Source organism: Myiozetetes cayanensis, unplaced genomic scaffold (assembly GCF_022539395.1).
Source record: "Myiozetetes cayanensis isolate MyiCay16 unplaced genomic scaffold, myiCay2020 scf522, whole genome shotgun sequence".
NCBI lineage: Eukaryota > Metazoa > Chordata > Aves > Passeriformes > Tyrannidae > Myiozetetes > Myiozetetes cayanensis.
In genome coordinates this window covers 1-15281 of record NW_026087768.1, presented here as the reverse complement: position 1 = coordinate 15281, position 15281 = coordinate 1, and the positions used below count along the sequence as shown (strand labels likewise).

The window sequence follows — 15281 nt, the reverse complement described above, 5'->3', positions numbered from 1 at the left end:
CAAGCTTGTATAGGAACTACTTTTCTTGAGTTCATGCACGTTACCGGGCTGTGAATATTCCTGACTTCTAATCCTTAAAACATCAACTTTGCAAGAGAGATTATTAACAGGAAAAATAGCTAAATTGAGTCCTGGAAGAATAAATGAGTTTATTTTTTTGGTATTTCAGTACTCAAAACCTTGAAGCCCTTTTCACAATAGGGACATTTGTATTAACAGTGTTCCCATATGTCTCTTTTCTTCCTACAGTAATCCAACCAGACTAATTTGTCACTGCTCCAAGGAATTGCCAGCAGCTTTTGCTCTATTTTCCCATCATTTATCTCTTTGATAGAAGTACCATTTGAAAACACTGGCACTCCTATATTTGAAACTCCCAGCATGGCACAGGGATTTGATAGCTGAACTTGAAACTTGATCAGTGATAGTGACAGTATGGGATCAAGAACTAGGAGATATCAGGACAAAAGTTCATCCAATGCACACACCCAAAACTCCTTCCCAAAATAGACATTGATTTTTAAACTGAAGATATTTTCATTGGTTCTGAAGGGCAGTTTCTTCCACTAATCACTCAGGATAGAGCAGGGAACAGAAGGGACCACACTGTGCCATGCAAGGCTCCCATGATGTAGAGTCCAGGTTACCTTGGAAAGATTTAAACAACCTTGGCATGAACAGCAAACTGTCAGTGCAATTTCCAGGCCTACATAGGAAAAGGATGTAAGTACAGGGTCTTAAGGGCAGCTGGGAAAATAAGACATGCAATTATTCCAGCAAAGCCAAAGGCAGCCTAAAGCAATTCAGAGACTGAGGGGGTCCAACAGCCCTAGAAGTCCCCCTCCTCAGTTTTCCCTTCCTCTGGATTGAGTTCCGTCAAATCAAGCACCTTGGAAGCACTGCCCCTGGGAGAGCTGGAAAGGTGTTGGACTCTGTATTTTCACTAAAGGCATCTCTATACATGGGAGTAGATCCAGCTCTGACACAGAGCCAAGCTACAAGATACATTTGTTTTCCAAGTTTGGAGAGCCCCTTCTTCTCCTGCCTAAACCATCCTTTCCAGGAGTGCTGCAATAACACCAAAACACAGACTTAGCAAGTTTGGTTTCAGCTTCAGAAGAATACTCAGTTGGTCACGTACCATATTCTCAGGGGCTGAGAATGTCACTTTGGAGCCAGGCTAATTGATACCAACTTTCACAAACACTTCCTTTAGGTTAGAACAATCATTTAACTTCAGCTTCTCCAGTTTGGCATTTCCCCAGATAATCTCTTGAAAAGCAACAAACGATAAATAAATCCTCATTTGGGCTTCTTACTGGCTATAGGTTCTGACTGTCACAAGCAATTGCAGCAGACAACTTCTTTCATAAAGGCATCACAGAACTATTTGCCTCCTCTCCCAAGTCTCTGGAAACTGCTTCCAGAACTCTGCTACTGGGAAAGGAAAGGCCACCTCCCAACTCTGGGGGACTTCAGGACTCTCAATACATGCAACTTGTCAACCCCAAGGTCATTTGGGAGCTGAGGGAGTATGGGGGGAATTCCAGGTCAAAGACTTTTCTAAAACAATGGGGCATTTCAGTGCCTCAACTCATTTACTTTAAGCACAGCATTGTCTGCATGTTCCTACCCTACAACAAGGATAATTGTCCAGCCACCTTTTCTCTTTCAGAACACTACAGAGTGTCCTTCACAAAGCCTTGGTGTTAGTTTGCCTGGGTCAATAAACTCTATTCACCTCCAAAAAACAAAGTTTCTTTTTTGCTTTCCCTGGATTCTGTGTCAGCCTTAAAACACCCCAGGGATGAGCTGGTAGGGCACTGCAGCAGTGTAGTGCTTCCAGTCCTTCCCATATTTGCTGGAACAATGGTGCTCGTGCCTAACGCAGAGGTGAGGGAGCAGAATGGTCACAGAAACGATGCAGAAGTAAGGCCAGATGTGTGCAAACCCACAGGCCAGGCAATAGGCCAGCGAGCCCAGCAGGTCTCCTGCAGAGTTGCAATGACGAGCCCACCCCCAAAATCCCCAGGTCATCAACTTGCTGTAATACTTGGTGCCATCCACACACATGGAGGAGCACTCGATGTCCTTGGCTTTCTTCCCCCAGATCCTGCAGTTCCCATCTGTACGACAGAAAAGGTCCTTCTCTGGTGCTTGGTCACTCGGAAGATGTGGTAGCCAATCCAGTCCAACATCAGCATCCCCACGGCATTGGTTGTGCCCAGTTGGACAGGCTGGGAAAGCAAAGACAAACCCTGGGGAGCACAGAAACAACAGTCACTGACTTGCAAGATGTGCTCAGCATGCCAGACCAGTTACTTGACTACAGTGACCCACAACAGACGAGAAGAAAGGATGGAAAAACCCACTCCACCGCTACAACTGTGGAAAACTTGCACAAAACTCTGCATCCTCCATTTCCCTTCTCTCTTTCTCTCTCCAAAACTGCACTTCTCCGTGAAACTAGAGAGAGAAGTTTTCAGGATGCAAACAAAGCAGGAGAGAAGGAAAAAGCCAAAAATCCAAACTCTTCCCTGTATTGATTACATTGGGGTCTCCTCAGTACAAAGCACAGCACCACATGGACTGTTCTGAGGTGTGCAGGCATTTGGACTTCTGCCTGTCTCACACACACACACACACAGAGTCAGGTGCAGTGCTGTCCTCAGAAAAAAACCACCCAATCTTGCTGCAACTAAAACCATGGAATTTGTCTTTGTTTCATTGGCATTCAAGATCAGGCTGTGCCTGTGTCCAGGACAGAGGCTCAGAAAAGCATTTCTTCAGTTTCCAGTGAAATCTGGTGCAGACCTGGCCAAGGCACTGGTGGCACTCTGAGTGAACAGTAGTGTTTCCAGTGGCTCTCTGAAGGAACACAGGTGTCCAAGAAAACCAACACAAGTGTCCAAAGAAGTCCCACTCCTTCATCACTGAATGAGCTTCTTCAGACCAGTTTCATTTCTTATCTAGTTTAATTTCCATGTGTTGTGGTTTTGCCCTGGCTCAATTTATTTTTAAACCTCCCATACAATTACTATCAGTTGAGAGAAGGTTTATGCAGACAAAAAAAAACTCAATTGAAAAAAAGTATGAATATTTATTATTAACAAGCTAAAACTAAAGAATTATATCTACAACAATTCTACTTAAGTAAAAGGTATTATGTATTTACAGAAGATACTTCTCTCCCCAGCTCCCTTTATATCAGTCCAAGGAGGAGAAGCAGTCTTTTTCCATTCTCAGAATTCCAGTTCTCTCTTTCTCTCCAGTAACTTTGCAGCACTCTCGTCGCAGCTGGAACTTTTTCTCCTTCTTTGTGTCAGCCTTTAGGGCTGGGCCTACCCCTCTCCTGGGTTAAAACCGAAGGCTGGGGGTTACCCAGGTCCTGAAGAGTCTTCTTCCATAGGCTTGCAAGGGGACACTTGCTTACTATGGATCTTCTTCCACAGGGTTACAGGGGATAATGGTTTAAGAGTTCACCTCTGTTTCCCTATGGAGGTCCCTCCCCATGCGAGAACAGTCCTTGATAGACTTCTCGGCATGGGTCTAGTCTGGATCCCTTACTCGGATCCCAATATCCCACCAGAGCCGTCTTGCTCCAGCGTGGGTTTCCCTCAGGGTCACAAATCTTCAGCACCAGCAGTATGGATCTCTCACTGAGATCTCAAGCTTACCCGAGCCGTCTCGCTCCGGCATAAGCATCGTCCCCTTCAAGGGTCACAAAGTCTTCAACAGGACTCTGCCTCATCCGAGCCACTTCTGCTCCAGCATAAGGCTTTCTCTTTCTGTCAAAGTCACAAATCTCTAGTACATCCACAAGCTCCTCTGTGAGCCGCATGGGGGGTCTCTTTACCTCAACAAACTTTTCCAAGTGGCAGGGATTTTATTTTTCAGTCTTTACCCTGCTGAAGGGAGGGAGAGCAAAAGGGAGAAAAAAGCAGCTCTCCCCCCTTCAAACTTTTCTTCTCTCTCCTGCGACTGCCAGAAAATTGACCTTGAAAATCCTTTATCTCTTTGCTGGAATTTCTCTGCAGCGGTTTCTGTCCAAGCAGTTCGTTTTTTAAACCTTTTTTTCTTCACTCTTTTACAGAAGAGAAGGAAGGCTTCAGTACTACACCTACCCCCCGGCCCAAGCCAGGGGAGGAGGGGGCCTTGGCCCTCCTTGGGCCCACTACTCTTCTACATGGCTGCTGCTCCTAATTTCAACTGCACAACCAACCTTCTCTTCCGTTTTCTTAAAGATGTAATTAGCAAAGGCGTCACTGAACTTTTTTATTGGTTTTTTTGTTCAGAAATCACTAGGACAAAACCATCCTCAGCCCCAGGGATGGGCTGGTGGGTAAACCCACAACAATTCCCCCCTTCGCCTTTGCGAATTACATTTTAAGGAATCTTAAATTCTACAATAAACATACAATTATAAATAAACAATCTATAACTAAAAATTACTCTATTAAAAATTAAAACAACATCATTATAATATTTAACTCTATTATTCTCTTTTTACTACAACTACAGTACACATGGTCAGTCTATTTTTGTCTGCAGACCTTTCTCTCAGTTATCTTAAAATTATTATGGCTAATTCTTACACGAGGCACAAAAAAATGTTGAGCTTGATTCGGTCACTGCTTCTCTGGGCAGTCTCTGCCCGCATTCTCCACCAAAAAATGTCGTGGTTTTGCCCTAGCTCAATTTATTTTTACACCTCCCATACAATTACTATCAGTTGAGAGAAGGTTTATGCAGACAAAAAGAGACTGAATTGAAAAAAAGTATGAGTATTTATTATTAACAAGCTAAAACTAAAGAATTATATCTACAACAATTCTATTTAAGTAAAAGGTATTATGTATTTACAGAAGATACTTCTCTCCCCACCTCATTTTATATCAGTCTGTTGCCTAAATGGCTGTGGGGAAAAAAAGACTCCAAGCCAAATTAGGTAGGAGATAAGATAAGGATACAAAAGTTTTAATGAGCCCCCAGGCTTTTTGGAATACCCCAGCGCGCGCGCCCGAAATAGAGATGTCCACAGTTTTTATAATGATTTTCACCCAATCCAGTCCAGCCACCACCCAGGTTCTGCCCCCGCCAAGCCTCTTGGGAATTGGGTCTGGGGGCGTTTTGGGACCCCCTCTTCTTCATCTTCATCTTCCTCTTCCTCAGAGTACGTAATGTCCTTGGAGGCCTTCCAGAATTCTAGGCCTGAAGGTTGTTGGGTCTATGGCTATATCTTTTCCGTAGGGTTAGGGTGTTCTTCTACAATTCTACCTTGAAAAAGAGACTAAACAGTCTATGGAATTTAGGGAATTGATATGGGAATGGGTAACAGGGGTTTGAGCTGGTGTGTTAAGGGTAAAGGTATAATATGCTGCTACTCTAAAATCTACATTTACTACATAACTACTTCTAAGGTCTACGAAAATAAAAAAATTAAAACATCAAAACTCCAAGGTATCAGTCCAAGGAGGAGAAGCAGGTTTTTTCCATTCTCTGAAGGAACACAAGTGTCCAAGAAAACCAACACAAGTGTCCAAAGAAGTCCCACTACTTCATCACTGAATGAGCTTCTTCAGGCCAGTTTCATTTCCTGTCTAGTTTAATTTCCATGGAAGGAGGTTTTTGTCTACTTTATTAGGAGTTAATTTCCAAACTGCTTTCTTAATTTCCTCCTCTGCATTTACCTGAAGCACATTGATAAGGATCAGGGAGTTTGTCACTTGGCCATGCAGCTCCTGGTCTGTGGCAGTGCAGGAAAGGTTAAGGAGAGTCCAGGCTACAATTCCAGGGCACCCATTGAAGAAGAGCTTGAAATCAAACCATGTTCCTATTCGAGGTTTAAAGTCAATGCCCAGTATGTAGTGGAAAAGAAATTGCCAGTGAATTTGCTGGAAAACAGGAAAAAATAGAAAACTATGTTTTGATGTTGCGGGTATCAAAGAGGGAGGCTGTGGATTAAAAGCTGTGGGTCCGGGACAGTCATTTACTCCCCATCGCTCATTCACCATTTTTACAGTCATCCCACAGTCATTCAGTCCAATTGGATTTCTGAGGTTTTAGAAATCATTTAAGCAGGCCATTTGTTCTTTCCACTATGCCATTTGCTTGTGGATAATAGGGGGTGTGAAAAATCCACTGGATTCCTTCTTCCTTGGCCCACTCCTGGACGATGGCAGCTGTGAGGTGTAACATGTTTTCTGATTGGATAGATCCAGGTTTTGGGAAAAAACTGAACCCCATTTGAAGAGCTTCTGGAGTGTTTGTACTGGTTGCCCGAGGGAAAGTTTCTGCTTGCACTAATCCTGACCAACTTCCACTCCTACTAACACATACTGTTTTCCCTCAGATTTTCTAAAGGGTCCAATCTAGTCTGTCTGCCACGTGTCCCTCAGCCCTTTTCTGTCTCTTCTGTGTAATGGGTGTTGTTCTAAAGGGTGACACTCCAGTCGGGTTCTGCACTGCTCACATGAGGATGTGCAGGTGGGGCACATCTCTCGAGTCACTGCCCATCCATCCCCTGCTTCCTGCTGCTCTGCATAGATCTTGTGTCCCTGCGTGCTGTGGCTTGAAGTGCAGCCATTCTAACAGTCTGTCCCAGCTCTCTGCAGGAGTTGTTACACTTGGAGGGGCTAATCCGGCCAGTTCATCTACTTGGTTGTTCCAGTGGCCAGCTGGAGTTTCATTTTCCTGATGGGAGGTTACCCATCTGACTAAAAAATTCCCTTTCTTTGCTAGAGCAAGAATTTCTTGCCATTTCTCCTTTTGCCAAACAGGGATTCAATTCACTTCCCAGTCATTTTTGTCCCAGAAGGGGAGCCACTCAGTACACCCTTTCAACACAGCAAAAGAATCCGTGCAAACATATAGAGTCAGAGGTTTCAGCTTCATGGTTAAATACCCTCCAAACTGCTCCTGATTCTCCTGCCTGTGCACTGCCTTCTCTTTCCGGTACTATTTTGTCTCCTGGATTTACCTGTAAAGCCACAGCACGATAGTTCCAAACTTCCCCTTCAGCACAGCTGAGACATCAGTAAACCACCCATTCTGCAATTGCTCTGAGTGTGGGGGGTGCCACTTGAACCACAGAAGGGGAGAATCAGCAGTGCTATTTACAGTCACCTCATCTTGTCAGGGAGGATTTTTGTGAGCTCCTTCTGTTCCCTGAAAGATGGTGCAATAATGTCCAATTTGAGCATTCCATTTCCCAACAGGAGCCGGCTGGGCCACCCTGTCAGGGGGTGGGGTTCCTGTCAAAACAAGCTTGATGACCTTAAAGGGTCCCCTTAAAATCAGAGACTGCTCAGGGACAATTTTTTTCGCTCCACAAAAGCAGTGCTCTCCACAAATAAGCCCTTTTCCCAGGGGCATCTTTGACACGGCGTGAATAAAACCCTACAGGCCTGGTGGGACCATCAGGGCCTCTCTGCCATCAGTGTATGGACAGTCTGGAGCTTGCAAATCCCCCCTCAGTTTGTGCTGGATCGGTGGGGTGTATGGGGCCTAGTGAGTGGTGTGTGTTGGCCTCAAAAATCAAGAGTTGTGGGGCTTCTTCGTGAAGGGGGTCCAATCCCACCTTGCTTTTTTCCACAACAAATCATGTAAGGGTCATGCAATTATTGAAAAATGGGGGATGTGTTTTCTCCAGAAGATCAGCAGGCCTAAAGCATGCTGCAAATCCTTTTTATTCTCTGGTGGTTTAAGTTGGTGTAGGCAGGTGAGCGTGTCTGGGGGAATACAAAGCATTCCTCCCCTCCACCAAATTCCCAGGAATTTTACTTCTTGTGAAGGAGATTGTACCTTTTCAGGAGGGACATGTAAGTCCAGGGACTCAAGACGCCTGATAATGTCTGTTTGGGTTGTTTGCACAGGTGCAATTTCCTTTCCTGCTACCCAACTGTCATCAATATATAGGTACACTGTTAGTGCTGGTGCAGGAGGAATGAGTGACAGTTCCTGTGCCAGTGCATGATGTGCTAGAGTGGGTGAGTGTTTAAATCCTTGTGGGAGACGGGTAAAAGTGCATTGCTGGCCCTCCCCCGTGAAAGCAAAGCACTCCTGACCCTGTTCCTGCAGGGGAACCATAAAAACCATGTCTTTGATGTCAATAGTGTCCATAATTTGATGGGTTTGTTCTTGGATGGTAACTATGAACTCAGCTGTATTTGGGATTGCTGCAGTGAGGGGCCCCTATTTGTGTTCAGACTTGGGGAGTCTCCCGTCAGCCTCCAGTGACCATTTGGCTACGGATGGATGTCCCAGTGTGTTAGGATACATGTCCGGAATAAAGACAAGTACAACAGTCATTCAAACACTACAAAATATCTTTGATTGCAGTGAGTGTAAAAAAACTATTAGCAAAGAGAATCAAAAGCTAAATAAGAATACAAAAAACCCTACCTTATCTATTGGTGTTCATACAATACTATGAACAGCCTCTATTACAGTATTAGCTAGTAAAAGGGGAATTAAAGGGATACAATATAAGCTAGTAAAAAGTTAATTAAAGGCATACAAGAAAAAGGATATAAAATGTTTGCTTTCTCGGTATGCTTCCTATCAATAAACTGTGCTTACCTGCACAGATAGACCAGGGCTACCAGGATCTGCAGGGGCTGGTCGGTACCCGTGCTTAGCGGGCGTCCCCGCGGAGCAACACAGTGTGGATGGAAGGATGAACATCACTCGACCCAGCAGTCCTGACACCCCATTGATCAGCTCTGCATTACACTACGTAGGGCCAGGACACAGTATAAGGTGATGTTTGAGTGGCAACCAAACAGCGCCTGTTCATCACCTCATGGCAACAGTCTGCACATACTGTACTGCAGGGCAAGGGGCGAATGACCTCTGCCCACATCATCTTCCTCTCTCCATCACCTACCTCACCCCTATGTACAACCTCTACCATTGTGTTCCAAGGGTATTTGTATCTATCTTGCAAAAGAGGAACTCAGCTACGATACTAAGGGACAACTAGTTAACTTTGCTAAAAGCACAATGGACCTTACAGTCAACTTGTGCAGTAAAGTTACATTGTACAATGGCTGGTTTCACATGCTAATACAATCACTTTCTCACCCCTCTATGCTCCATTGATCATCTAAATCAAAAGTACCCCCCTTACAACGGGCCACACGGGAGAATTGTAAGGAGAATGTGTTGCAATCACTATTCCTCTTTCTATTCAATCTCCAAAAAACTGAAGTGATTGCTTCTCTGGCTGCCAAGGGTAAGGGGTAAGGTTTGACATTGGTTCACCTACGGAAACCTTGTTACGACTTTTACTTCCTCTACATAGTCAAGTTCGACCTTCTTTTCGATGCTCCGGCAGGGCCATGACCGACCCCGCTGGGGCCGATCCGAGGACCTCACTAAACCATCCAATCTGTAGTAGCGACAGGCAGTGTGTACAAAGGGCAGGGACTTAATCAAACGAGCTTACTGGGAATTCCTCGTTCATGGGGAAGAATTGCAATCCCTGATCCCCATCACGGATGGGGTTCAACCTGCCGGCGGAGGGTAGGCACAAGTTGAACGAGTCGGTGTAGCACACGTGCGGCCCTGGACATCTAAGGGCGTCACAGACCTGTTATTGCTCAATCTTGGGTGGCTGAACGCCACTTGTCCCTCTAAGAAGTTGGACGCCGATAGCTCGGGGGTCGCGTAACTCGTTAGTATTCCAGAGTCTTGTTCATTATCGGAATTAACCAGACAAATCGCTCCACCAACTAAGAACGGCCATGCACCACCACCCACGGAATCGAGAAAGAGCTCTCAACCAGACTTGCCCTCCAATCGATTCTCGCTCAAGGATTTAAAGTGCGCTCATTCCAATTACAAGACCTCGAAAGAGTCCTGTATTGTTATTTTTCGTCACTACCTCCCCGGGTCGAGAGTGGGTAATTTGCGCGCCTGCTGCCTTCCTTGGATGTGGTAGCTGTTTCTCAGGCTCCCTCTCCGGAATCGAACCCTGATTCCCCGTCACCTGTGGTCACCAGGGTAGGCACAGACAGTACCATTGAAAGTTGATAGGGCAGACATTCGAATGGGTCGTCACTGCCACGGGGGCGTGCGATCGGCTCTAGGTTATCTAGAGTCACCAAAGCTGCCGGGTGGGTCTGGGTTGGCTTTGGTCTGATAAATGTATGCGTCCCCGGAGGTCGGCGCTCGTCGGCATGTTTCCATGACACCTTGCCTGCCACGGGAAACTGACAGCAAAGGAGACTGCCCGGCCTGAACACTGGCCTCTGCTGCACCAAGGCCGGCCACAGAGGAGCACTGGTCTGCCAGGGGCCCTTTCCCAAGTTTCCCGAAAAGCCTCATCCATTGCAAAAATGAAACGTTCCCACAGCCACGATGGGACTGCCACTGCGGAGGACAACGCATCCGAGGGCCACTGGCACCGGCGGCCGCCACCACACATGATCAAGCGCTCCCGGACAAAGAGACGGCCGGCGAGCCACAGATGCCGCCGAACGCCCAGCTCTGGACCCCAACGCTGCTGACCCTCCTCGGACAGCGCCCCCACGTTCTGTCGGGTTCTCGGTCTGCACATACGGCCGCCGGCCACGCTGGCCGGCTGGTGCCATTGTCTTTGGCCCACTTGGCGGGTCCTCGGCTTAGTGCCGAGGAAGGGGGTGAGCTCAAAAAGGGCCCAGACATGCACTGCCACCGCCCGGCCCACAAACGGGCAGTCCCGTCACCGAGCCCCTCCGGCAACTGGCTGGGCCGAGGCAAGGCCGCACGCCCACCGACAGTCCTTACCACACCGCCGACACTGCCGCAGTTGACGACGGAGGACAGGGTGCCGCCACCTCGACCCGGGCCATCTTCGGGGCTCTCGGGAGGCGACCGGGAGAAGCCCGCATGGGCTCCACCACCAAAGCCCGGCCACCGCTGCCCGCAACGTTGCCCGCCGCACGGGCTCCGGTTTAGGGCCGGTCACAAAAAGGGTGAGACGCCACTGCCTCGCCACCATGGGTCTGAGCTCATGAGTCCCCCAGGGAACCGGTAGACGCCGCCAGCTCGGGCTGGATGCTGGTGGGCCCCTGCGTGTCCCTGGGCCGTCCCAGTCTCGCACTCGCTCGCCTCCTTGTGCCTTCCACTCGAGCTCTGGTCTCTCCATTGTCCTCAGGCCGCCCCGGCAGAGCCGACCCGAGAGCCACGCAGCTCCGACATTCTCTCTCTCGCCTTCCGCTCGTGGGGTGCCGGACGCCACCTCGCCCGCGCGAGTACGCGCCTCGCCTCGCCTCACAGCAGACGCAGGGAAACGGTGCCCACGGAACCCGCGCTGCTCGGCAACCCCTGTCCATAGGACAAACAGACGCATCCTGAGCCTGCCGCGCCTCCAAGAAGGCCCAAGGAACCTCACCGGGGTGGCGCGCGAGAGCACGCCGCCTTTTCCCAGGACCTAACTGGAGGCGGTGCAGAACAACAACCCCTTGCACGACTTCCTGGGCTGGCCACGAGAGCACGTCTACCCCGAGAAAGCCCGTCAGCAGCCCAAGTCCCGCCGGGGCCGGGTAGACCTGCTCGCCTGTTGCCTGGAGGCCGCGAGGACATCAGGCCACTGTCCTCTGCCACGGTCGGGCTCGAAAGCGGGTAGACCTGATCGCCCAGAAGAGCCGGCCACACCTGGACTCCATCTGCCAGGACGTCGTGAGGGCGTCAGGGCGCCATTCCCGGTTGCGGTGGCTGGAGCGGCCGCCCCAGAAGCAGGTAGACCTGATCGCCCAGAGAGCCAGCTAGACGTGACACTCTAGTCTGCCGGCTAAATTCGGACACCAGGTCCACCCACCAAACAGGAGAAACAGGTCTACCCCCTGGGAACGGGACCCAGGTCTACCCCTTAAACACCGAGACCAGGTCTACCAGCTGAAAAGAGAGATCAAATGTATTAAGCTTGAGCACCACGTCTACCCGCAAGGTACGGAGAGCAGGTCTATCCTTAAAACAAGGACACCAGGTCTACCCACTAAAACCAGCGACTAGGTCTACCTGTTAGGCTCGGGCACCAGGTCTACCTGCAAGACCTGGACACTAGGTCTACCCCTTGGAGGCCGAGACCAGGTCTACCTGTTAAAAAGAGAGACCAGGTCTATCCATTAAGCTTGGGCACCAGGTATACCCGCAAGGCATGGAGAACAGGTCTACCCTGACAACAAGGACACCAGGTCTACCCACTCCAAAGAGAGACCCGTTCTACCCGTCTGACTTGGCATCCAGGTCTAGCCTTTTTACATGGACACCAGGTCTACCCTCTGGACACAGAGACCAGGTCTACCCGTTTGACTCGGGCAGCAGGTCTACCCGCAAGGCAGGTGTACCCCATGCAAACAGATTCCAGGTCTGCCCGACGGGAAACAGACATCAGGTCTACCTGCTGGGACACCAGGTCTACCCGCCGGCTTCGGGCACCAGGTCTACCCGCTGGGCTGAGACACCAGGTCTACCCGCACTGCTCGGAAACCCGGTCCACCCGCCCGAGTCGGACGCCAGCTCTACCTCACCGGGCTCGAACGCTGGCTCTAGCCGGCGCCACCTCCGCACTCAAGCCGACTCGGCCGCAGCCGCACCACCATCTAGAGAGTCCCAGCTCCTCCCCCTCTCTACCAGCACCGCAGAGGAGGCACGTTCTTTCGCTCTCGCAGCACCGGGCAGTGATCCCAGCGCCTCGGCACATGCCCCGGGCCTTCGCTGAGTCCTCGGCAGCGAGCCTTCTCCGCCCGATACGGACAGCCGGTCTGCCCGCCGGGCGTCGACACCAGGTCTACCCACCGGCACTGGGCACCAAGTCTACCCGCCGGGCTCGGGAATCAGGTCTACCCGCGGCAATGGGATACCAGGTCTACCCGCTGAGTTGGGACACCAGGTCTACCTTCGGTGCTGGGAACCTGGTCTACCCACACTACTCGGAAACCCGCTCTACACGCCCGGCTCAGACGCCAGCTCTACCCCACCGGGCTCAGACGCCAGCTCTAGCCGGTGCCACCTCCGCACTCGAGCCGACTCAGCTGTAGCCGCGCCACCCGAAGAGAGCCCCAGCTACTCCCCCTCCCTGGACCCGCGCCGCGGTGCGTGCATTTTCCGGCACAGAATTAACCGCTCGAGAGATGAGTTTTTGCTTGAAGCGGCAAGGTCTTTATTTCAAGCGACGTCAAGGACAAACTAGCTCTGGAGCTCTCGGCGAAAAGTCAGGGAATTTAGACGGCTTTCACGAGAGGTTACAACATTTTCAAGCCGTGCACTCGGGCCTCGTCCTAGGGCGAGGGATGGCACGGACGACCCGTTTCGGAGGTAACACCTTGGTCCCTGCCCAACTGGCTCTGGTGCTCTACAATGAGGCTGCAGTCCGTGAGGCTCTGTGATACTTTCCTCATCACTCTCTCTTGCCCAGTTTGAGACCCCCGTGACCTGTGCTGCACGCATCACAACAACGCTTCCTCGGCCTGCTATTCTTCTGACTCCTCTCCAGTGCCAAAACAAGGGGTCTTGGGAGGTTGTATTAATACCACAACTTTTCTGCCACTCAGGTTTATTCCTTAAAGTGAAAAACATACTTGCACACATCACCTCATCCCACTTCAACTCCCTGCAAAGGAACAACAAAAGCTGTAAATTTGTGTTGTCATTAAGACTTCCTTGCCGTGGCCATTTTTCACCATCATCTAATATATACAGTGGCCACCAATTCTGGCAATATTTTAAAAAGGTCTTTTTACTTTGGTTCTCTCTGGGAATTCCTCCCAGCTCTCTCCAGTGTTTTGATATACACCCCACAGGAGTTTTAGCATTCATTTTTTTACTCATTTTGACTCCCATTATGAACATAATGATTAAATCTGTAATATACTAACAATCACAACTATTATATTGTCAAATAATATCTACTCTTCAAATTCAAGAAACTACTTCTCAATCTAAATCCACGACTCACAACCAACCTGTACTATCGCACAAATCCACAAGATGTTGCCCTAGGACCACCAAATATTTGGCCTTCACACTAAACCAGTATATCTACACCAATCCATGAGATGCCACTGCTGACCACAAAATACACACTCCAGAGTAAATCTGAATGCAGCGAGAAATACACATATCTATGCGTGCTACAACAATCAAACCTGACCCACTGAGTTTCTTCCAAGCTCTGATTAGCTCCACATCTAATACAATATAAATTCAAAGTCCAATCTAGGCGTATTTCCTGCGTACCACGGGGTCCAAGAATATCTTTTGCAACTGTTACATAAAGCAGGAACATCTAATGAACAGTTACAACATGGACAAATTCTAATCTTGGGCTGTGTGGTGTTTTCACAGTCAATTTCTCAGATCCCTCTCCCATAAAAACTCCTTAGCAAGATGTTTCTATGACTGGTTCACAACAAACAAAACCTCCCAAGTTCAATTTTGTTTCCAGTGCAAAACAAGACAACACAAAATTAGCAAAGCAACATATAACAAAGTACTATGACAGTTGCTGCACTGCAGGAGTATTGCAACAGCAGTGCCCCAAAGCCCAATTCATAGAGTGGTTATAAATTTAAGGGAACTAATCCCATAAACAAAAGAACAACCCAAAGGAAACGTAGATAGCTTGTTTCCCTCAAAACAAACAATATTTGGCCAAATACAAACAAATCTGGAACATGCCAGTTCTCAGGGGTCGCACCCTAGGAAAAGCGTCCCTGTCCGTTACTCCCAGCGAGACGGTGTCCTGTCCTCCTCTTATGGGAACCCCAAACCCAAAACAGACTAAACCAAATATAACAACTTTTAATCAATAGGCAGCGAGTCCTTGTCCACCCCCGCAGTGAGCCGTCGAGGACGGGAGCCCCTCTGAGTAAATCTTACCCGGGGCGCGCCCAGGGGCTCCCGAGTTCCGATGGATTCTGCAGCCAGGCGGAGAAAGTCGTGCCATATTCATATGATTACAACATCTAATCATGCATATTGATAATAGGCAGAGTCCGTGGGGAGCTTAGGGTAGTGCCTTCCAGATTCTTCTCTTGCTAGTGGTCATTCCGGCTTTCAGCCTCAAATAGGGGGTGTATTTTTCTTCTTCCTTGCTTTGACGTTTCTTACCTCCCCATTCTTGGTGTCCCAGTTACTGAAGCTTGCAAAAACCCTTGGTTCTAAGCCCTTTTCTCCTATTCAAATGTCTACCTAATCTAAACTCATGGCCTCTAGGTTGACTGTCTAGCGTTTCTAGCATTCTTCTTGGGTTTAGGTCCAGTGGGCAGAACAGAAAAAGTTCTTCTGAACAGTTC

At 48.8% G+C, this 15281-nt stretch overlaps 1 protein-coding gene across 1 annotated transcript; it reads right to left on the bottom strand.

Annotated features, from left to right (window-relative positions):
• Nucleotides 1-1750: 1750 nt before the first annotated feature.
• Nucleotides 1751-6516, bottom strand: LOC126649951 (7-dehydrocholesterol reductase-like). The gene is given in 5 exon segments (XM_050334346.1): nt 1751-2148; nt 2151-2258; nt 5691-5872; nt 5875-5894; nt 6473-6516. Coding segments are annotated over 5 exon segments (711 nt in total). The 3' UTR covers nt 1751-1791.
• Between the last annotated feature and the right edge of the window lie 8765 nt (nt 6517-15281).